Source organism: Melanotaenia boesemani, chromosome 4 (genome assembly GCF_017639745.1).
Source record: "Melanotaenia boesemani isolate fMelBoe1 chromosome 4, fMelBoe1.pri, whole genome shotgun sequence".
In the NCBI taxonomy this organism is placed as follows: Eukaryota; Metazoa; Chordata; class Actinopteri; order Atheriniformes; family Melanotaeniidae; genus Melanotaenia; species Melanotaenia boesemani.
The window spans coordinates 26,734,581-26,759,937 of record NC_055685.1 but is presented as its reverse complement, the minus strand read 5'-3'; the positions used below and the strand labels follow the sequence as shown (position 1 = coordinate 26,759,937).

At 38.4% G+C, this 25,357-nt stretch overlaps 1 protein-coding gene across 2 annotated transcripts in view; it reads right to left on the bottom strand.

Annotated features, from left to right (window-relative positions):
• The window catches only part of LOC121637879 (zeta-sarcoglycan), a 373,423-nt gene extending 352,781 nt beyond the window's left edge, over positions 1 to 20,642 (bottom strand). For both annotated transcript variants that reach the window (XM_041982222.1, XM_041982223.1), the window contains exon 1: positions 19,936 to 20,642. In XM_041982222.1, the coding sequence (XP_041838156.1) occupies positions 19,936 to 19,974 (39 nt within the window). In that variant the 5' untranslated portion in view covers positions 19,975 to 20,642. The remainder of the gene's footprint in view (positions 1 to 19,935) is intronic.
• Positions 20,643 to 25,357: the final 4,715 nt, after the last annotated feature.

The window sequence follows — 25,357 nt, the reverse complement described above, 5'->3', positions numbered from 1 at the left end:
ATTATCACAATTCTATGCTTTTCTCACAGTGCTCACATTTTTCTTTATTTTTTTCTTCATAAATTTTTTACTCAAACAATTTTCTTATTGTTTATTTGTACAGAATGGTGTATTTGAACTGATTGTATTTTCATGTGTGTGTGTGCTTTTTACTGTAAAAAGGATAGACTAACACACACAGCGAGAATCACAGGGTAGTCAAGCCTTTTTATTTTTATTTTTTATCCTTCAGCACACATCTGAAGCCATCAGCACTGTTTTGTTCCCAGACCTTGGCCTCTGAGTGGCGAGGAAAGCTTGGATCAATGCCCCTTTATGACACAAAGTTTAAAAAAAGAAAAAAGAAAAATTAAGCCTCTTTATGCCATTTCAAAGCAGCCACTTCCTTTCTTGAGGGATCACTTTCAAGTGGAAGGAAAACAGCAAGGACAGCCTTCTTGGTAAAAGAAAGGCTGTGTGCTCACTGGCCAAAGGAATCTGGAAGTGGTGCCAAAAGATATGTCATACACACATATTTATACACAAACCGTAAGTCAAACTCATACCTACATGCTCTCGAATCATCTAATCCATCCATGCTCTGGCCTTGAGCACCACCTAGAGGGCTGCAAAACATTTTCAGTTTTGCACTTCTGGGTCACGAAGGCCACAGGACCCCATAACTTATTAACCAAGGACACGAGCGATTTCAGTTATCAATGAGAAGCTCAGTTGCAGTGCAGCTTCCCACCACTTGGTGGCTGTAATGTGTCAGTTAGTTGTTCAACAACCTCTAATAAGCAGAAGAAGACACTCAGCTAGCTGCTAGCCTGTAGCGAAAGTTGTGAAGTATTTAAAATGACAAAAAGAAGACAAATACCGTTCCAAACCTCCTAAAAGGCAAAGATTTTTCACAAAAATAATCCAAGTTATTTAAAGTGGTAATAGGAATATAATAATATATCTAATAGTTTCATGCACACTAAGGCTCGTCTGGCCTTTGAATTTGCCAGTTCAGCTCCTCTCAACATGTATTGTTTAACTGCACAATATATCTAAAACATAGTTAGTAATTGTAGTTTTTTTCTAAATTGGTAGTTGTTTACTGCTGAGAGGGAAAATAACCTTATTAAGGTTTAAATTACTTTTTGACAATGAGTGCTACAGTGAGTGCACGCTTCAGTGCTGCTGCATACTGAAAATGACAGTGCAGATACCTGCTGTTCAAATCTGTCTCCAGCATGTGAGGAACGGATGGAAAGGTCATAAAAATCAAGGTGTGTGTGTGGGGGGGGGGGGGGTGTTGATGCTCATCTCATACCAGCAGAACAAACAACTGACATCAAACCATTCAGATGCAGGTAGGATATATTCCCATGAATTCAAAAACACACGCTCACATAATTTCACAGCATCACGCTCAACTACACACTGTACCAACAAATGCACAAAAGGCTTCAAAACCAGCTCTAAGGACAAGATCAAGAGAATCTCTACATTAAAAAGAAACAGCATCACAATATCAAAATAAGTCTCTTTCATGTCATGAAGAAAAGGGAATAAGTTATTTTGCCACAATACACTTTTCAATTTCAGGAATGAAAGGCACATGAGCTGCCCATCTCCTTTTATGACATGAACAATGTGTAAAGTTATTGCAGAGCAAACAAGTGCAGAAGTAATAAGTCGGAGCCACAGTACCTGGATCAAGCTGCTGGTGTTTATCAAGCAATTCAGAGCTTACAGGGGAACAAGCCACTGTTGTGTTTTTGTCTTTTTTTATGTGTCTTTCTGTACTGATGTGTGATGGAAAAATAATCCCTGTACACCTTTATATATGTTTTTCATAGATATGTGCATTATACATGCAAGTACAGGCAATTTCCTAGCTCCATGCACAGTTGTACCCAATCAGACCAATTCAGATATAGTTTTTGGAAAACAGAATACAACTAAACGAAACAGCCCTGTCAGGGTTTTGTACAGCTGCACTGAAAGGGGCAGGAGAGGCTATTGGCTTATGGCCTCAATGAAAACGCTGATGTTAAGTAGGAAAACTGTTTACCGTCTGTTTTATGTGTTGGCTTGCTAATATTTTCGAATTAGCACCACAGACCAGTACAACTGGGGCTCATCAGCTGCTTTCAAGCACTCAATGATGATCCAAGAAAAGTCAAACAATTGAGTCAATGAGGCTTGTGAATGTTAGACAAAAGTTTGAATATCAATTATTTAAATTTGTGACATTCCTATCCCCATCTCACTAGAAAATTGTAAAATGGTACCATATTCCACAGTTGCTGTTTTCTATTAGGCAACATTCGTATGACATACCATGAATCCCAATGCTTGATTATCTAAATGTGTAATGCATAGCTGTTTTAAACATTACAACTGTCTAGCCACAACATTTGAACATGTTTATATGCTGTACACCTCAGACTTTCAATACAACACTGAGTCCTGTTATCTACGCAAATACTCTGAGGACTCTGCAGTTGGGGGGTGTATCAGTGATGGACAAGAAGCTAAGTACAGAGAACTGGTCAGTCAATCTTTGGGATAGTGAAGAAATAATCAGTTAGTATCAAACAATAATTTAGTACACAAACAAGACAAAGATAACAGGGTTTAAGAAGGAGCAGGACTAAGGAAAGGACAGTTGTGGTGGAAATAATAATACCAAAGATCTCAATGAGAAGTTTACACTCTAGGGTTTATCCTGAGAGAAGAAGTAGAGGTGGTGGAGTTCAGCTGGACAACAGACTAGACTGGAAATGCAAAGATGTTGCAAATCTTGTAGTAAGTGTGACCTGCTGTCCTATTACCCCTTACAAGTATAACCTACCAAACATCAGTCAGATGTGAAGTAAGGGGTAAGGCTTTTATTTACCTGGAAAACAGTATGGAGCCATAAGACACTGATTCTAAAACTTGGGTTAAATCCATGTAAGGGAAATAATAGGGAAAATATAGTCGTAGTAAGAAAATCCACCAAGGAAACACAGGTGTTTGATTTCAAACCACCTCAGTAAGGTTGCCAGATGTCAGCCAAAAATCTGTTCTTCCTGTCTTCCCATTTGTGACAAAGTCCTGCCGTGCCCAGAAAGCCTGTTTTCCAGCTGGGTGAACTTCTTCCCTCATCTTTAGCCAGAAAAGTATTGGGTATATTATTTCTGTTAAATTCTTTAAAAGATGGTTACAAAGGACTTTGCTATTTTCTCACCTACTGCCTGTATCATAAATCCAAATATACAAATGTAAATAAATCTCTGCTGCAGCATCAACAGAACTGATAATTAACCAGAAAGAACAAACAGAACCAAAACCTATTTTGAAGAATATAGCTAAAGGCATGTGCTTCCACTACCTGTCAGTTTACAATGTCTCTGTCAATTTACCAGATAAAATCAGGCTTCTGTCTGGCAGCCAGCCCAGGATGTTTTTTACTAACATCCATCTTTTGGGTCAGGATGATGAAAGCTGCCAATTTTGTGGCAAATTCACAGGTTTAGTAAGTCTCATTCAGTTTTTGTTTTCCTTTCTTTTTTTGCTTTTTTTTTTTTTTTTTTTTGTTTTACTCTTTTGGGATTCTTCTTTATCATGTTGATTGTGACCTGTATTTTCTTTCTACCTCAAACTCATCCAAAAGAACTCAACTCTGACTTTCTCTGAGCATCCTACAGGCTGTTCTGTATGTCATGCTTATCTATCTCTTCCTTTCTTCTGCTGTTTTCGTACTTCCTCTCCTCCTTTCTCTCTCCTCTCTGTTGCTGCACTATCATCACTCTCCATCTGTGGCTCTCTGAGGCGAGACACTGTTCTCTGTCCTCCTCTTCATCACTCCATCTCTATCTGTCCTTCACTCTCTCACCTCTGAATTACAGGGACATTTAGTGACAAGGACCTTGCCTCATTCTAATTAATTTCTTTTAACACAATCACCCGGTCTCTCCTGTTTCGTTTTGTGTTCTTTTCTTTGGAAGTCTGTGTACAGATTGAATTAATAAATATTAACATATTGTGGTGAAATTGTTGCTGTTGTCTCCCAGCATGAAGATTTAAAACTGCTGATTGGTTGGAGGCTTTTTATTGAATTTTGCACATCATCCCTGGGTCTTTCTCCACATCCTGTTGCTTCCTGCAGCAGGACTGCATTCTAGTTTGACCTTCATTTGCAAACAGTTGCCAGCTGGGACTAAATAAGCGGTGCAGTGGCTCATGATTTTGAACAGGACAAAGTAGATGGGTTAACCAATGCAGGAAATCATCAGACTCACACATTGCTACATGTGTGTGCAATTTAAAACATGCTCAATGTGACTTCTATGAGATATGACATATGTATATAACCAAAAGAAAATCCAATTACGGTTGGTCTACTAGAGGCATGTTTAAAGTCAGGTGAGAATGTAATCCAGCTCAATTAAAGGAGAGGCATCACGTCTAAAGCATGTTAATGTGTGCAATAAACGGCCCAGCATATTTTTAGTTTGCTGTTTCTGCAGTCTCACTTGCATACTGCGCAAAGGAAGTAATTGTGTTTCTGTTAGGCAGACCAGGACACAAAATGCACTTATACCCTATTTATACTCACAGACACACACAGATCCATAGTTTTTTGTTTCTGTATGCATCGCCAGGTTAGAACAGTCACCATCAAAAAGGTATTCCACATGCGTGTTAACATCAAGTTATGAAATTAGTCTGTGCAGTCACACAGTTTGCCAGGTTTTCTACAGAGAGCCTTGTCAGACCTTTAAAATCAAGACACTTGTACCCTACCAGATGCTCTCACAATAAAGAATTTGCAAGGAATAGTGCACTAGGTTTGATGCATTTCTGGCCAATTTATAAAAAAATTACCAGCACAGGTTTAGTTTTTTTCATTCCCCATACTGATAATCACCTGCATATCATTTCTGTTTTGCATCCTTTTCATTTCACTTTCCTTTTTCATGCCCCTGAAATCCAGTGCCCAGTCACATCTGTGGTATATAGCACCACTCATCCACCTCCACCTTGCTCTGTCGTTCCGCTCCATCCATCCCCCCATCTCTTTTCTTTTCTCCTCTTCTCCTTGCCACTCTTGCTTCATTTGGCTCATGATGAGACGCCGCTACTCTGTCCTTGAGTGGGTGAGAATCTCCTCTGACAAAAAGTGTTTGTTTGTGCGTGTGGAATCCCTGCATGTGTGTAATGTGATTGCATGTTCCTGCATTTAACCCTACGTGTGCATGTGTCTGCGTGTGAGTATGTTCGGTATGTGTGTGGGCCAAGCTGGCCTGTAGAAGTGACAGACTTTAGGATTGTGCTGTCACAGCAGGTGAAGAGATGATTTACTTGTCATGGGGCTGAGGGACAGGAAGGCAGATTCAGCTAACAGATAAATGTACTCTGCTGCTGTTGGAATACTGTAAAAGATGCCAGCCTATACTGTTGGGACATACATGGAGTACAGCTTAAAGGAATATTGGTGAAGAGTGAGTTAAAGGTTCATTGACTTGGTTAACACTACAGCTCAGTTCCGATTTTTTCACCCATATGTGACTCATATCAGACTTTTTTAATGACAGTCTTAACGACACAAATCCGATTTTTTAAATGCCACTTTCATATGTGGTCCTAGATCAGATTTTACATCCAAGCTGTGTCAAAGCGACCTCAGTCTGAACGAATATGTTGCATTTCATCTGACTGACGTCACAGAAGTCGCATCACAATTCTGCTTTTTCACAATATTTACTGTGTTGTCTTTTCTTTTTTTTATTGTAAATGAAAACAACGACAACACAACACCATCACTTTAAATATATGAACGAATTAAGAAAAATAAAGCAATGAAGGAAGGGACGGGGGTGTATTTACAATTATGATGTGTTAACGTGCAGGTCTGGTCGCATTTAATATCCTACCTCATCAGGTCAGGTCCAGATATCTTTGGAATATATCCACAGGTCAGGTGTGGTAATCATCCTAATGGGTTCGGGTGGGTGCTGGCTGGTAAAATCGGACCCATGCAGGACTCTGCACAGACGAATTTGACTGCATTGTCTGTACATGCCTCTGTATAGAAGCAGGAGCCACTGCTCCACAAGAGGCTATTGTTACCATTTGTGCTCTCTTTTTCCTCAGTCTCCTTCTTTCATTCATCAATTGGGCATAATTGCAGTTAGCATGCACAAAAAAGGATTGAAACAACTTTGTCCATCAACAAATGTTTACTTCAACAATATTTTCTGTGTTACAAATAGACTAGAATAATTACAGGCAAATGTTTCAGGCCATAAAGCAGGACATGAAAACATCTTCTTAACTTACTTATTCTGTCTGAACTGACTATGGAAAGGCTGAAGGGACAACATACATTGCTTCAATGCAAGAAATCTCACAAGTAGTGGGCTGCTTAACCATTTTTGATAACAGACCATCACAGTATAGCAGTGTTTCTTGATTTTCTGGCAATGGAAAAATAAAGTTCAATAATGAAACTGAAAATAGCATAATGGTTTACATGTTTAAGATGTTTGTCAATATCAGAACATTCAGATTGATTGATTATAAATAAACAGGGCGTTCATAATTATCTGATTGCCATTGATGAAGAAAGTAGCAATTTGCAGTGGTAAAGAAAACTGAGGATGCAACACGTAGTGATGCATTGTGATGGATTGCTGAATCGAATCAAACTGAATCACTGACAAGATAAATGTAATCGAATCAAATCATGAGACCAGTGAAGATGCAAAGCCCGGGTGTGGAACATGTCCACCCATCAATAAGTGATGGAGCCAGGTCTCAATCTAGGAGTCTCGTCTCATCCTCTCAGTTTTACTTCTCAAAACATCTCCCAGAGGTAGGCTGGATAGAGGATGCACCGGGCTGGCTTACCTTAATTCACTCTTCTTTTCTTTTATTTTTACAGCTAAAAGGAGAAAACTGGGAGCAGAGGCCATTCAGTGAAGCTGAAAATACCAACTTTGAACAAAAAAAATGTAGCAAAAAAGGAAAAACGCTACCAATCATCGCATCTGCATAAGCCATCTTTCGTCTTGGTCATATGTGGGCAAGACTTTTCTTTGATATCAGAGTGATTTGGTGACCCTTGCTCCCTCTTATTCAAAGTAAGATACTTGTGAGGTTAGTAATGAATGAAAATGTGTGTGCCATGTAAAAAGAGAGTAATTAGAGTACTGGAACTACCTCAGATTACTTAACACCAACAAAAACACTGAAATAACAGCTTACACTTAAAGTTAGGACCTCTATTCTGCTGCTACGAAAATACAAAGAGCTGTACGGGGTTAACGCTGAGCTTGGAAAGCCAGATGATGGGGGAAAAAACATGAATGTATTTTGATTTGTAAAGAAACAGAACGGCTTCAGTAGAGAAAACTACCCCCCAAAAAATAGGAAGTTACGTAATCCATCCTCCATTCTTGACCACAGAGTAATGAAGAGATGTACATAAGACCACAAGTAAGTTACTATGGTAACTAATCTGAGTGAGGTTGACTTAGTACATGAAAATTTAAAGAGTGTAACACTTAAATTAGACATAAGAGGTTATGTTAATTAAATTGAAAATTATTCTAAATAGCATTGCTTATAAGAAAATGTCATAAATTAAATATATCTGCAACTGATCATTATACCGCAGAGTGAAAATGCTTGAAAAATATTCTGCACTTGATGTGTAATTTTTATAGACTAACTGAATAATAAACTGATTATACTGGAGTAGAGCCAGCTAGTTTGGCTAATCTACAATGAACTGGACTGCCTCGTATTGATTGTTGACAGAGCAGACAATTATCACTGTAGCTCAGAAATCATTTCAATGTTTCATTTGACTTTCATTTTGATAAGAGTCTGTGCTTTGAGAGGTGGCAGACAGGACAAGATGCCATCCGTCTGCCATTCCAGTGTCAAGGAGATGATAAATAAAATTTTATTGAGTTATAAAGGGAATTTGGAATTTAATTTACTTAAAATGTTTTGGAGAATTACACCTTAGTCAATTGACTTAGTGTGTTGTTATGATAGAGATGCACAAAAGTAGAAGTATTCCATGTTTCATTTAAAGGGCCTAAAAATACATACAGCTCCACCGCTACTTTAAAGTTGGTTTAATACACATTAATCCAAATGTGTCCCTGCAGCTAAAAATATTCACTTTCATTTACAGTCAGTGCTGGAAACAACCACATCAGCTTCTTTGTTTAATCTACAGAAATATTAAAGAGGAAGTGATTTGTGTAACTGACAAAAACATAGGTGATCATTAGCCTGTTATAGCTGGATCAGAGAATAATTACCACGTCCTGATTACCTTGTCATTGTTGCATTACTCATTTTTGAATGAAAATTGTGTTGACAAAGCAAAGCATATTGCAATAATCTCCAAATGATAATGTCAGTTTGGGAGGGAGAATTAAATGAGGGCAGTAATGAATGTGAGTCCCTGTTCGGCCCCCATCGTGTGAAGCAGTCTCTTACCTTGTCATTGCTGGACAGAGAAGCACATTCTGAAGCAGCAGACATGACAGTTAATATTAGCATCCCTTCATGGTGGGATACACTTCATAGTGAAATCTTATTTGCTTGACAGTCCTGTAGCAGGGACAGACACTTAGAGTGCAGGTGAAATCATTTAAGTCTAAGGTGAGCAGCAAAAATTATCTGCATATCTCAAAGGTATATAGCTCTGAAGTATATAGCTCTGAAGTATCTAATGTGGAAGCAAGAAGAAAATGCACAAGTCAGTGAAACCCAGCAGTACAAATGCGTGGCAGGTTACCTGCAGGTTTTGGTTAGTTTTAAGAGAGTGAGGAACATGGCATGCTGGCCGACTTGAGTATTTGAGAGTCAATAATCAGAATCACATCAAGGCCAAACAATCGAGTAATTTGACACATCAAGGATATGTTTTGCCACCGGCTCTGATAAGTGCTAATTCTGAAATATCATTTTTCATAGGAACTAAATGGATTCAATCACCCCCCCCCCCCCCTTTGACAAGCCTCGAAAATAACATTTATCATCAAATATTTAATCAAGGGCTACACAGTGGTGTGGTAGTTAGCACTGTCGCCTCACTCATGCCTCCTGGTTCTAATCTCAGCGTCGGCCTTTCTATGTAGAGTTTGCATGTTCACCCTGTGCATGATTAGGTTCTCTCCATGTACTTTGGCTCCTTCTCAGAGTCCAGAAACATTCATGTGAGGGTAATTAGTGTCTCTAAGAGTGAGTGGTTGTTTTTTCTCATTGTGTTGGCCCTGCAGTGGACTGGTGTTCTGTCCGAGGGTGTACCCTGCCTCTCGCCTAGTAGCAGCCAGAAAAGTGGGATAGGCTCCAAATCCCAGTTTTTATGCAATTAAATGAACCTGCCATTAATGTATGGTAAACTGCAGTCAATCCAGAATACACAAGAAATATGAATTACCAGATCTAATGTTGCTTAACCATGCTCTCTCTGTTTGGAGCGCTGGCTCACTTTTGCAAGCCCAGTGACAGATTGTTTTCTACTCTCAAGTTTTTATTCATTCAGCTGTTCTATGTTGCAGCGCTTCGTTGTGATTTAGGTGGCTAAGATGGCTGCGGTTGTACATCAAAATCTTGCCTACTGTAGCTGTAACCATAGGCCAACTTCATCCACATTTCTTTAAAATGGCATGCTGAAATGACAGATTTGGGTAACTTGTTTATTCAAGCAACAATAAATATAGCCGTGGCAGATATTCCAGCAGATATTTCAACCAAACGATGAGGGGAAATGTCACCTTCTCTCCAAGTGTGTAAACTGGTTTATCATTTTTATAGTTGTAATGCTCTTGTTGGAACAGATAGCAAAGAGGTGGCGCATGACTATATGATGTTGTGAGTTTGCCCACACATGTGCAAACACTTACATGACCTAAACTTTGTGACAGCTCTGTAAGTTAAAGAAGGATTCAGTGCAGATAAGAAGATAAGTAATCAAATGGAAAATGGAGCTTGAACACTTGATATATTATCTAGATTCTAATACTTCTGCAACAATACAAAATGCATTATAATATCCCCTTCAATTACTGTAAATACTATATCCTGAAACATGCTCATACACGTTGGATCAGTGAGGCCAATCATACAAACTTTGACTATGACAGCAGTACAAGAGAGATGGTGTAGTTGCAGGAGTAAAACATAAGGTGGACAAAGTATTCCCGCATGTCAAGCTTGGCAAACACTGGAACTAAAAGTCATATATACACATACACAGAAACACACACCTACACTGTTTGCTGCACACACCCTGGGGCTTACAGAGGAAAGGTTGAGTGGCAAGTAGCGAGGTGAACCATCAGTCATTGTTAAGGCTGATCGCTCATTGGGGAGCTTAAGGTTCCACAGCGATTGATGTGTGTTTGCGTGATTAGTATCATGAGTGCCGATCTGGGGCCAAAACACAGTAAACATAACTATGACTAATGCATATGTGTACATTTCTGTAATTTTACGTGAGCACAAAATGTTATATGTTAATATATGCACACATTTCACCTTATAAGCTATTATTAGCAGTATCATGAGCAGGGCTATAGGTATGTGCCCGTGTGTCTGTGTATGTGTAATTATTGCTACTGTGCAGTGTTGTGGACCCAGGAGTCTCCCCAGGGCAAAGTTCAACTCCATCATGTTTTCTCTCAGCTCACAAAGCACCCCTACATTCTTCTCTGCTTTCACTTCCCCAGGTATCTGCTCTGGAGCAGTGCACACCTCCTACACACCTCCCTTGTCGATAATTCTTCCTCTTTGGCTTTGAAAAAGACTTGTGTGTCAGTATTTGTCAGTCAGATTATACTCCATGTGTCCCTGAAACATTTTGGATGTAAATTCTGTGTGAATGTGGTCAGTGTTCCCCATGTAATTCCATGCAGAGTGTGCTTAGCTTGCAACACCATTTGCTTGCAGAGCACACAGCTCAACTGGCAGCACTTATTAGGTTCTGTGAAAACACTTGCTTGGTAGTGCCAGTACCTTTAAAAAAACACATTAAATTTTCCCTATTTAGCAAGCAGTTCATTCACCTTGGATTTGCCCCTCAAAAAGTCAAGTTATTCTAAAAATGGTAATAGATGGCATATAGGTTAGCCATTTATGTAGGCTAGCAGTCTTTTTTTCTTTCTCTCTTTTTTAAGCATTACACCCTCCCATTCCTGTTTAGTCATGCACAACCTGCCTAGACTCACAGGATTTATACAGCCCTGATTTGATTCCATAGTTGAAGGTAACAACCCCTCCTACATGATGACAATCTGCACTCTGTTCCAGGCAGGATCACATTTCTGCAAATACATGTCAAGCATCATTATCCCAAAACTTTTAAACACACAGAGGATAATAACCCATTCTCATTCCCAGTGTGTTAAAAATACTGTTCTTTTCTTAAAGTCAGAAGTGCTTCTCAGATACACGCAAAGTATTCTTTGGTATTGGTGCCAAGAAGCACCAGCCGTGGGAATATTTTATACCAGGAGCAACACTGCCTGAAATGTACCATCCACGAAGCACGCCTCAAGAGATAGGAGGGGAGATGATGGTGTGAGACTAGTCCTTAGACTAAAAAAATATACATTTTCACAAAATTGAGCTCCCCATTTATATCTGGAAGTCTTTATTATTGGAAAAAATACTCACATAGTTAATATCAGCCCAGTCCCAGCATTGATACATGCAGAAGATTGTTTAAAGGTGCGACACATATCACTTTCAAGGTTTAAGAATATAAGATAACATTTTAGTAGGCAGTTGTCAGGTAGATTTCCACATTAAACTGTGTAGTCTGTGACAAAGTATAGTCTCCAAACCTTTCATGTTTATTTCTGAACATTCAAAACCAAGTATGTAATATAATTCTGAACCTCATGTACTTTTGACTTTAGTAAATAGTCTGACTTTCTTATATTCTTCGCTCCTGGTGCACAGATTGTATTCTTATACTCATTTCTTTTAATTCACTTTCAACACTGAAACAGGGCAGCTGATGAGTGTTGCCACTTTATGAAGCAATCCAAATGGGATAAACATGTAAATGTTTTATTTATTTATTTATTTTTTTTTTTTTTTTTTGACCACTGAAACATTTTCCATCAACCAAAAGGTCTCTTATTGCATCTGGGAATCCTGAATCTGACTTCCAGCATCCGATTTGGGCAGTAAACTGTTTTTTCCTATAGAAAAATATCCAATAAAAGAAATTCAACTCAATCATAGCAACAGTAAAACAAGTGTGAGTTCCCTAATTTATGATTTGTAGATTTGAATTGATTCCCCTGAAGTGAGAAAATGTAAGTGCTGCTATTTTTCTGGTTTAAAAGCATTTTATTCAGTCCTTTCAGACTTACTTGACAGATGTAAGAATTTTGTGCAAGTTCTACTGACATAGCAGGTTAAATGTTTTGCTTTAAAAATACCTTCATGCCTGTGGCCTGTGAGGGGCTTGACAATATGAAGGTGTCAAGTACTTGTGACCCTTTCAACATAAGCAACACTATTTTTTTCAATCACAATGTAAGTAAAGTAAAACTTTTTGTCATTCTCTTTGAAAGGCACAGAATATATTTAACATTTGACCAATCCACAGCCTTTTCTAGTTTATCTATTTAAATCAGTCATATTCAGCTGTAAGGAAAAAACTGTGTTATGCAGATAGAATATTTAGAAAACATGTGATTTTAAGAAAGATTAATGAAAGGATTGATCTATAGACCCCAAGAAAATTACAGAATAAATTAAAAGTATTTATGCTGGGTGTCAATACAATTGCACTTGATTTATTAAAGATCAGAAATATCAGCTTTTTGTGAGTTTTATTAAGGAAGAATAAATGCTATACAAATGTAGCAATGCAAAGCTTGCATCCAAAAATCTAGACCAGTCTCAGACATGTACTCTCAACATACAGTATGTCAGGTGAGTCTTAAGGATTTATTTTGATCAGTTTTGGAAACAGGCATAAAAACTAGTTTTAGCAAGATAAGGAAACTCTTTACTTGAGCTGCCATGTAATAAAGCATGTATTATACTCACCCTCAGGGGGCGCTGTTAAATATGGATAAAATACTGTACAGTTTCACCCATTTAACAATAAGATTATTAAGATCTGAATCCACAGTTGCGTTCACTATCCCTTTCACTATTTTTCACTATTCCCTTGTCTAAGATTGACACCAAAAGCAGCCAATAGGCAGAGGAGAAAAAAAGAAATGCTCCTAGATGAGCATGACGCAGGGAGACTGTCATGTAAAACCATATATATATGACTGTAGAGCTTATTTAATGTATTTTATTATTTTATATTTTATATTATATTATTTTATTTTGTGACGGAAAAGTCGTGCAGACATGACAACAAAGCTCCGCCCTGATTTCCATGTTCCCGGCACATCATTTTAAACAATTACATGCCATGAACACATAAATAAGTGTTGAGAACTTTTGGTTATTTCACATATTTCTGTGAACCCAGGTCCGTTGTATATAAAATTAGATCAGACTTCCAGTAAAACATACAAGCTAACCACAGTTTTGTTCTTACATGCTTTTGCCCTTGAATATGGCAACTTCTAAAAGAGGACTTCTAAGATGCTTTATAGGGTTGTAAGTCCTTTGTTGTTGGTCAGTAAATAAGCTTACTGCATTTAGAGTAATCATTAAGACTCTGTATCTCATTTCTTTTTCCATTTGTGTTAAAGGATTAAAAAGCACAAGAATATCACAGTGGTAGGGCTGTTATAAGGCACTTTGAATGGAGCTAAGTCTGCACCAAACTAAATCAGACAATCTGAAGCTTTTCATTCAGATTAAAATAAGACTATAGCAATGCTTATTTTCCTCTATTATTCTCTGTTCCCATAGCCATCGCTATGAAGTTAAGGTAGAGTTGTCATAAAGTGTGATACCAATTATGGCGACTAGATGCTGACTCCAACTGACTTTATGATCTTATGTAATTAAACAGCCATTGGAATCATTTATCACACAAATAATTATGCTCTCAGCTTCATTCACTCTTTCTAATCAGTTAGTCTGTGGTCCGTCTGAAAATAATTTCACACATAAAAAGCTTCTAACTAGACCTCAAAGATTCTGTGATTGGGAGTGAATGATGTTTTCATCAGGGAGACTTAAAGCATGACACTTGTTTTCATTGGCATTTTGTTTTCAGTTGTGAGTAAAATGTGACATACATGTTTCACTGACAGTGTTGCTGAAGTAATTAGTTTAATATCAGTTTCTTTTGCAACTGGACTTACAGACACAAAGGATTCCCATTTTCTTGCCCTTCTCTTTTGTCTTGTCCTAGTTCTTTACTGATTTATTTTCCTTGCTGTGTTGCTGAGAAGCAGAAATAAGTAGCATCCAAATTCATATTACAATTACTGTGAATTATGGATACACTCTGCTTAAGATAATGCATTTGTTAGCAGATAACGTAGGTATTTTTAGAAAAGAATCCCTTTTTTTCCTAGTTATACACAGAGAAACGATGAGTGCACCTTAGTTTCTTAAATGCTACTGTATACAGCACAGCTGGAACATTTTCCCCCTCAGCCACCTCATTAAGTGGAGTGGCAGGAAGCTCATATGTAGGCAAAAAGGCCCACACACACAACTGCAAGCCATGTTAAGGTGAGAGGTTTCACTAGAGTGAATTACTGTACTCTGTAGCTCAGCAAACATAACAAAACTGTCTTCACAAACATGAATATGTATGCACACACACAGTCTAAATACTGGAAGTTAACCTTTAGAAGGCCGGCATTAGCCCCAAAGCTATTAAACCTTTAAACACTGCTACTTGAGATGAACACACAAACATGCACTCATATAAATACAGGGACGAAGCAACCCCAAGTAGATACATGTTTCTTTGTTTTTCCTTATAACACTAATAGACACAAGCACATATATACATGCAAACACACACACTGGCTAACAGAAGTGATTTTTCTGCAAGAACAGGTAATTACTGTAAAACTGACAACTTGACTCACAAATTACCTTAAGTACAGTATTGTCATGCCCCAGTGTGTGTGTGTGTGTAATTGTATGTTTTTGTGAGTGAATACGTGAATACGTGTATGATAAAGTATACCTAAAGGTTGTTTCAGAGTTGAGAGGATAGAAAGTCTAGAGAAAATAGAATAGAATAGAATAGAATAAAATAGAATAGAATAGAATAGAATAGATTTGGTTGAACAGTCTGCAGTTGTTTTATAACTTTTCTAACTTTTTACTCCTCCTTCTCTTGTTCCCCTATCATCTCCAGCTTTACATTTAACTCAGCAATCAGCAAAATAAAGAACAGTTTTCGAGCGTCCAGTGGAACCTTACATCCAGAGAGCTTTGTTTCCTTTATATCCATTATGCGCCCTTACGCCAAAACAAATGTGTTTGGCACAACACAGAATCCAGACCATCATGTCAAGCTCATGTCGTGGTGTCCCAGAGCAAGACACTGAACCCCAAAATGCTCCTGATGGGTCATGGTTGAGCACCTTACATGCCAGCTTCCGCATCACTATGTGTGAATGGGTGAACTGACGTATATTTTAAAGCGCTTTGGGTAAAAGCGCTATATAAATACAGACTATTTACCATTTCCCATTCTTAGTTTCTAAATACCTTGAATTTTCAGTGGTTGATTGTTTGCAGGATTTCCTACTTTATGGGATTCATGTACTTAAAATGAATAAACAAACAAAACCAGTCAGTGGACATACATCATGTCAGCGATGTGTGGTCCCATCCCACAGATTGAGAAACTGCCATGTAGTCAAATTCACATTCAGCCGTCAATACTCTGATTGGGCAACCAGGGAAGGCTTTGTTATTAATTCAATGCTGCACTCAGCTATCTTAATGCATCACAGCATATCTGTTATGGATTCAAAAATTAAATGAATATGCATGCAGCTGTTTGGGAAGTCTTCACTATGGTCAGAATGAGGCCTGTTTGTCTCAAAGTAAGGTACCCATTTATCAAATTGTGCAGGCCTGACTCTCAGTGCAATATGATGTACTTCACATTGCAGCACATCAAATTATCACTTATCATGTGTTTTTTATGCTTGTGCCACAGGTTAGCTAAACTGATGATACATAAATGAGGACTTGCGCTTGCCCGAAGGTTAGAGAAGCAGGCTTAGGGGCTGGCTTGCTTAAATGAATGAGTAATGTTCTCCCATCCCTCAGCAGCTACTGTTAAAGTGTCCTTGAAAAAAGGCACTGAACCCCCCCCCCCCCAATTGCTTCAATTGAGCTGCTCATTGGCCAGAAATGCAGAGCTGTTAATGCACTGGTTGGTTACCAAATGTAGTTAGGTGAATGAGTGCAGCCAGGGTGGAAAAACAGTCACCCTACAAATGCTGGTTCACTCTGGCTAAGTATTGGACCATAGGTTAGTTTATTTTGCAAACCACTTTGGCAACTAACCAACCATTATTGGAAAGCTCAGCTTTATCAAACAAAAGTAGGTGGACTAAAAGTTGGTGGAAGTCTTGAATCAACTAACAGCTACAGTATCAGCTAGCCAACTATGGTCTCGAGGTCCTGCACTAATTTTAGGTCTTTATCTTCGGCTGTAATTATAATTCAAGCACCCAGTTGTTTGCCAAATATTTGTCAGCCACAATGACTCATTAACACGTTTTCATTCTCTTAATGTGATTATGATGACAACTGAATTATTTCATTTGATCATTCCCTCTTATATGAATTAATATATTCTGTAGCACCACCAAAGTTAAACTCTGCTTTCCCAATGTTTGCTCATGTTACAAATCAAACCTCTGATCTAGAGGGTCAGATTTATTATGACCGCCTTTATTATACTGCATATGATTTATGGTGCAGCTATTACTACAGATCAATAGCACTTAAACTGCCCCATTGATATTGAAACCTGCACTGATTTACAAGCACATAGATCTTTGGTCAAATCAAAGCACACTTAAATGAACAAACAAATAAATACCAGTATTTCCAAAAGTCCAGTCATGTCCTTGCATGTGTTTTGTTTTTGGGATTGCGCTTTTAGACCCACACTCACACAAGCTCGCACACTCAAACACCAGATAAACACTTATATAACTGAAAGAATGTTTTTTTTTCTATTTTATTGGGTTGGACTGCTGAGTATATATCTGCTTGTCTCCAGTTTATTTTTGCTTTCAAGGTCTGAAAGGCCAGATGGCCAACAAATGCGCGCACACACACACACACACACACACACACACACAGATATACAAAGCTTGCTATATTGGATAGGAATTTTTTTTTTTTTTTTTTTTTTTTTTTTGAGCAGTGGGCTATGAATTATTGGTTTTCACCAGTATAGATAAACATGTTTACACACACACACCAAAACACAGGCTCACTTCTAACCCCCACTGCAAATAAAAACACTGGAGGACACAGTGTGTGTGGGTGTGTGCGTGTGTGTTTGTACTGTGCATTGGTACCTGCTACCAGCACACTCAAATCTCAGGGATTGTCAGCGCTTTTAAGGAGATGACACTCACTTTTCAGATTCTGAGCAGTAGATAGATGAATACTCGCCGGACAGAAAGAAAATGTGGCAAACTTAATGGCCAGGGTGATGCAGTAACAACACCAAGGTTGAGAGCTGATTGAAAACCATCAAGTGCTGTCACCTGGAGAGGTGGACAGAGGTTAGCATGCTAGTTGTTAAATAAATAAATAAGTTTAAAAAATCTTGCTGCTATTTTACGTTTTTAAACCAGGAATTTGTCATCTCAAGGTCTTGCAGCTGGAGAAGCATAATGTCTCTTCCCACCTTGACACATAGTTATGTTTTACATGATGAGTTTTGAAAGGCTTCATATCAACCAAACATTTTTCTTAAACCTTTTGTTGCTCATACTTGTTTTCCACATTACCAGCAGTTTCAAGAAAAAAGGAAAGACATTGTAAGAAATGATGGATGGATGGCTGGATGGATGGATGGATGGATGGATGGATGGATGGATGGATGGATGGATGGATGGATGGATGGATGGATGGATAGATGGATGGATGGAAATCTGTAGTTTGTCTCATAAGGAAAATGGCAACTAAAATAAAATAAATAGCATTAAAAACTGAAATGGAAACAAATAAACCTTACAGGGTTATTTTTAAAATGATTAAATGTTTTGTTACTAATTCCCAACAAACTAATAACATCAAAGAATAAATAATAAATTCAGAAGCTACAGGTAATTGCAGATAATTAGCAGATGATTATGAGTGCATTGACAGTTTAGATGCTGAGGTTTTGAATGAGGCCTATTCTCTACATTCTTAGCTGCAAATGCTGCAAGACAAGCTTGTCTTCTTTCTTTTATTTTAGGGGGACGTTATCATTTAGGATGACGAGGGAATTTCTTTTAGTTTATGTTGAACCTGAACTGATCATGACTTAGATTAAAAAGATTCACAAAGATTTACAAAGGGACCCACTTTGTAAAAAGTTCTACCATTTACTTCTTTGATACTTGAGCCAACATAATCTTTGTTTCTGTACAAAACTTTGTCCTTTCCATATAGTCACACTGTCTGATAAAGCGCACCAAGGTACTCTGTGAGATAAACAGTTTGTATCACACATCAAACAGATGTTTCTTGTTTGTCTGACAGGAAAAGTCTTCAGCACTCTCACGACTCTGCAGGTCAGATTCACTGGCTAACAGTTTTAGTCATTTTTAAATCACAATGTCAGTTTCCATCTTTTAAATCTGCAGCCAGTCAGTGGAGTCAAAGTCAATTTGGGGCTCTTCGTCAGCGCAGCATCAAGGTCCCCTTCCCAGAAATTTGATCACATAAAATGTAAACTGAAATGTCAAACCTCTGGGGAATCTCATCGATTTGCTGATTTGTTCAATCACTTGTTAAAAGCAGCACATAGTAAATAGACATTTCCACCCTCAGAACTCCATCACTTTATTTTATTTATTTATTTTTTTTTTATTTTTTTTTTTTTTTTTGAAAACTCAGTACAAGTGCAGCAGGGTGACCTTTCTATCTGACTTATTGATAAGGGTAATAGGCCACAAGTGAAACATGTCATCCTGACTCATATTAAGGAGTTAATGAGCTGCAGTTTTTCTGAGGGAAACTGATTTAATTGTCACGTGGATACATGAAGAATTTGAAAGATTTTAAGTGACAATAAAGGGTCAGGAGCTGTGCAGCGACTTTTCTTATTGCTACTCTGTCAAAAGCAGATTCATACAGACACATAACCTGCACATAAATGCACTGAGCTGCAAACAGGTAAACTACTTTATTTTTCCCGTGACATTTTTAATTTTACTTTTAAACTAATAGTAGTGCTACATCACTGAGAATATAAAGGAACGTGAAGAACTCCAGAGACAAGTGAAATATAACAGGATAACGTGGTCGTGTTTTCCTTTTCAGTTTCTCCTTTTAGACCACTCAGTTCAGTGGATCGCACCGTCAGGGAAAAAGGGTCCCGTTTACCGAGTGCCCCACTAACGCCCACAACAAGTCTCTCTGACAGCAAGGGTCAGTGTAATTTACCACACAGGCACACATTACACACTCCCTATTTTCTCCATAGGTAGTAATCCATGTGCATGTGAGAGAAACAAGCAAAAGGGAGCCGGAGAGCCTGCTCCATGACGTACAAGGCTTACTCTCCCTTCCAGCATTCAAAAAATCCACTTGGTCACTCATCCAGCCACCCGTCATTAACCAGCCAACCTACCAGCTATCCCCGTCACCTTCCATCAGTCACTGACTTGCGAATTAATCCAACCAGCCACCGAGACATCAGTCACCCATCATCTCCAGTCAGACAACATGCCACCCATCCATCCACCCATCCAGAGGGAGACTGCAACTCACTCCGTCGGACTAAGTGCGCGCATCTTAGCGTCTTACCTTGAGCGCTTCTATATCCAAAGACGTGGACCGGTCCATGACTGATAGTGAAGAGCTGCAAATCAAACAGAAGTCCCACAGGCGGAGAAAGAGAGGGAAATTAGATTAGAAACGGAACCCCCAAAAAGTTGGGGGATCTCTCTAGAGTCACAAACTCTGCTGCAGCATCCCCTGGGTTGCTGTGAGGATTAGGTTATTAATATTCCAGTAGGGCGACGGATTTTCTCAGTTTCAAGCCTCCCGGTGGGTCGCTTGGTAAAATCAGGACTCCACACCATGGAAGCCCCCACCACTACCACCACCTCTGGCCCCCGGTCTGTCCGTGCAGCAGAGAGAAGAGGAAAAAAATAAACAAAGCAAAATAAGCCGTGCGTAATGTTTTAAGCTGCGGCTTTTGCGCACTTGACAATCCGGTAGGTGTTTTGTGTTGTTACATCTGAGTGAGAAATATTCCTCCCTCTGGTGGAATGAAGCCGGGATTGAGACTCTCTTTTACAGTCGGTCAGCGGATAGATGCCGTCGCATCCAGTTGAATCCCGGCAAATCTGAGTGTGATGTTGTGTCTGCTCTGGTGGCAGAATGGCAACTGGAGGGAAGACGTCCGAATCAGAGAGATGATATTCAGCCGAGCCTGGGCGACTTCCATGCGGCAAACCGCCAGAGATATCCGTTCCCCCGAAAGAAAAGGAGAGAAAGAGAGAGAGAGAGGGGGAGAGAGAGAGAGAGAGAGATCTGCTGGGAGAAAAGCTGAAGAGAAGAGACGAAGAGAGCTGCTGGAGTTGAGACGGGAGGAAAGAAGGAAGAAAGGTTGCTGTATATTATTTCACTGACTGACGTACCAGTGTGTGTTCGTGTAGGTTGTGTGCGTGTGTGTGCGTGTGTGAGAGAGAGAGACAGGGAGGGGGGTGCTCTCTAATCAAGTAGATGAATCGACAATGCTGCTTTGCCACTGAAGAAAGAGATTTAAACACAGGGACTGTTGAGAGACGGCTGTTTCAGAAAGTCTGGGGTTGCTTCACTGCATGTGTGCACGTGTGGGTGCGCGCATAAGAGAAAAAGAAAGACTGTTTTCATATACACAGACTGTAAAGTGGGTATTCAGTATGCCTCCATGAATATTAAACTGTGATCATGCTCCAGTATATCTGGGAACAGAAAAACAGAGGAGCAGATTCATCACATTTTATAAGCCAACAAAACTTTTTGTTTATTCTTTCGTCTTTGTCATGGTGCAAATTGTCCTAATCCTTCTTCTGCATAATAAGGTGTCGCCGCCTGCCGACCACCAGGTCTTTTTATGATGTGTAACACCTTTTGAATAATGTGTGTGAAGAGATGCAGCGATTAAAAGAGAAAGGGAAATGAAAGGGTGCGATGAAAAAAAGACCACATAGATAAATAAGAGTGATATGACATATGATATATGATATGATATGATATGATATGATATGATATGATATGATATGATATATTGGTGACAGAGGGATTAGAAGGAAATGAGTATACAGCTGGTATGATAACAAACTGAAGACAGAAATGAAGGAGTGAGGACTTGGAAGACAACAAATCTCATAAGTCATTTTTAAATGTCTAAATAACCTATATTTGCTTTAATAAGACACCTGCTGGAATAACAATACAAGAGGGTGTTTTAAAAGTTTATTATCAGCATGTTCAAGAGAAAACAATCTTCATCACTTCACTCAGTCTGCCTCAAAATGCTGAAATCACAGGTGGGAAAAACTCACTGCGAAGAGGAAAGTAAACCAGGCGCTGCTAATCAAATGTACTTGATTAATGTATCATCAGCAGGTTTGATCACCTCTATAAAAGTAGACATTTGATAGTTTGGTGGTATGAAGCATTCAGAGGTGTTTTAAAATGAAACCAAGTAGGTAAAACATCAGCAATGGTCTTAAAAATGCAGTTGTGTGTCCCTGTCAATTCGAGAAGAGTTGTAAGGCAATTTCCAGTTTGGAGCACGTCACTAAAAAATTGATAATTAGCAAGTGGGAAATTATTTTTTAAAAATATATAAATGTGTCCAAGGTTACAAAAAAAGTATATGAAAAGTTTCCATTTTTTTAACAAATAAGGAAAAAAGAAAATGCTGCATGCATATATATATATATATATATATATATATATATATATATATTTCTGACCGCTCACCAGTGCATTTTAAATTTGAAGCCACACTGTACTCCAGTAGCAGATCATACTGCAACATTAATGGCCCTGTTACATCAGCAAGGGTCCAGTAAAAGTAGCCCAGTAAAATAGTTGGTCCACAATGAGTCTTTTATTCATTAAAATCTGCTTTAGATGGAAATTAATGGATATTATGGGGTTAGAATATTAGGGAAGACACAAATGTTTGCTTACTGTTGCATACTGTGGTGCATAACATTAAACACACTGGTCATTATCACTGATGCTCTCACTCATTAAACAGCACCCAACAGAAAAAGTTCTTGAAATGGAAACCTCCAACACTAGAGACAGCATGATCCTCAGCACAACTATAAAACATGAGATATTAAATAAACACATTTGAAAAGTCCAATTTGAGAAAGAAAACAGCCTTTAAATGGTTAGTGGTCAATCAGTGACTCAGAGCACAAAAATAGAAAAGGCCGTTTATAAAACCGGAAGAGATAAATGCTGTTTTAAGAGCTCCAATACACTGCTATTAAAATCATCTTCTTTTTGGTTAGTTAACAAGCAAAACATGAAACAATCATTAAATCTTTTAACTGTTACCTTTTCAGCTTAAAACGGCATAAAACTGCAGTTGAGAAAATAAGCACATTGACTTTAAAAAGAATTTATTAACATTCAGCTTTTACATGTACTGGGCACAGAAAAGATGGAATAACCTTTTATAGCGTTTCTTTAAGTTAGAGCAGTTTTCTTATGGTTGTTTAATGCCTCTAGTTGAAAAAGTCTTTTGTTGGCAAGTCACAAACAGTTTAAATAGCATAATTTGATTCTGGTAGCAATCACATATTTATTTGCAACTTACAGTACAGATTTTACAGTATTTTACTGTCAACATTAAACTAAAATACTGTACAGAATATGAAAATTGGTTAGTGTTGTTCGAAAGCCTGCATATTGAATGGTTTGGAGCTGGTTTGAATTGCATATTAGCAGATTATTTCAGGGCAAAGAAAAAAAAATCAATATTTGATATCGTGTCCTTGTACTAGTCAACTAAATGTTTAAAATTTAGAAATTACAACTGGTTTTATTTACATTTTGCAATATTACTAACTGTCCTAATATGAGGTTGTACATTATGCTAGTGAAAAGAAAAAAAAAAATGTCCATTAACTTTGGTGGATTAAACAACATCATACTACAAGAGACCTACATTATCAGAATATTAGCATTCTGCTAATTTGTGTCTTGCTTTGTTGATCTGTGCTTTGAAACATCTTCAGTATATTAGAAACCATTTCAAGCCAATGGAATTTACATCGATATAATGTACAAAAGGTCTGAAGTGCAACACACTTGTGTTCAGTTTAATGGTTTTGCCTCTGAAAGTGCACCCTGTGCATCCACACAGCTTGGATATTTGATGAGCATGCACACAAGCAATCACATACAAACTATCATTTTCTCTCCATCTCTTTCAGTCAGACACACACTGTACACGTACACACTTAAAGCCATAGGCCTATTGAATGGCACACTAAACACAGGAGCATTTGTTGAGGGAGTCAGTCACAGATAACGAACATCCTTTTAATGAATGCCTCTCCTTCTCTGCTCCTCCTCCTCCGTTTGTCTGAGTCTTTTCTTTCTTCGCTCTCTTGATGCATGCTGCTTTCTCACTTCTCTACATCCTTCGTCAGTCAATGTGCCTCCAATCCCACTGAATTCCAAGACGTCCTCCCTCCACCCGTCCCCACTACCACCAGTTCTGTTTGCGTCGCACTCCCTCAGTACTCTGCTACTGCACTCTTTACTGTTTCCAGCTCCTCTGTCACTCAGGCACCACCACCTCCCCACTACTTCCGCTCGTTCTTTTCTATAAACTTTATGCTGTCAGGCAATTAATCATTTTTCTTATAGCTTGTTATTTTTAATAAGGGAGTGTCTGACCTCAGATATGGGCACCGGGTAGTGAGCTTGCTGGAAATGACATCACCCACTTTCCTACTCTTTCTTTCTCAGTGCCTACACTCACCAGAAGGTTTTTTTTCAACCCTTTACTGATGATGGAGTTAAGCACATGACTCTATTGATTCCCACATGTAAAACCTCCTATATAAGCTTATTGTTCACACACATAATGCTCTGTTAATCTCTTACTTTGCAACTATACCACAGTCTCATCCATGTATGTAGAGTAAATGTTTACCTGCCCCACTCGAAAGACCCATGATGCCTCTGGCAGCATTAATGTGGGAATTTAACATGCTTCTCCATCTTTCTTACCCTTGAGCTTGTTCCATGTTAAAACTCTCCTCTGGGTTCCAATCAGATAATAGCTTTATTCTTCCTCTCAAATGCAAGGCGCAGCTGTTTGCTGCACTCACTGAATAGAAAGCCAAAGCTCAGGGGAGGGTTACATTATTTTTGCTGCCATGTTGCACAAAGTTTGACAGCAGTTTACTGTTTTTCTGCACCCAGGGCACCAGATGAGTTGCAAAACACCATTTGCCTAGCAACAGCCTCATCTTTGATTTTCTTTATAGGTCTTTTACAAATTGCCCTGAAGAAAACATGTTGTCATTTTATTGATTACTTTGCTCTCCACATTGACTTGAAGTAGAATGTGTTGTTTTGCTTTTATGACAGAAATGCTAGTCTTCTTTTGTTATTTCTCTTGTGCTATTTTATAGTGCAGAATTTACTGTTTGCATCTTTATATAAACTGTACTGTGCCATTTTTTATTTTTTAACCATTTCATGGTATCAATTCTTAAACATGACTGCATCAGTGATACCTCAAAGTTTGCACATATCCTCATCCAGAATACACACAAACCAGAATAACAACTTTAAATGGATTAGTCTCATGCATTATAGTCTTCGTTATTGACAGAAAAATGCCACAAGTCACTGATCTGAGCAAAACCTTTACAAGATGCATTCTGCAGTACAGCTTATATAATCATAAAAAACTAGAGAAACTTCGGCTCTACACAATAACCATTGTAATAGCATTGTAAGTCCATGGGAATCATTTTACAACAAAGCCCACAAAGTCTGGGAATGTTTCCATGATTGGGCTGATATAGAGTGAATGAGCTGTAGTCAACAGCACTGCAACACATACTGATTGTTTCATGGTGCATTGCCTTTAATATCCCAACACGGGTTTCATTTAACCAGTAAAGTGTGTGTGTGTGTGTGTCTGTGGCTGTGTGCATTAAAGAAAGACAAATAAATAGTTTAAAAATAGACT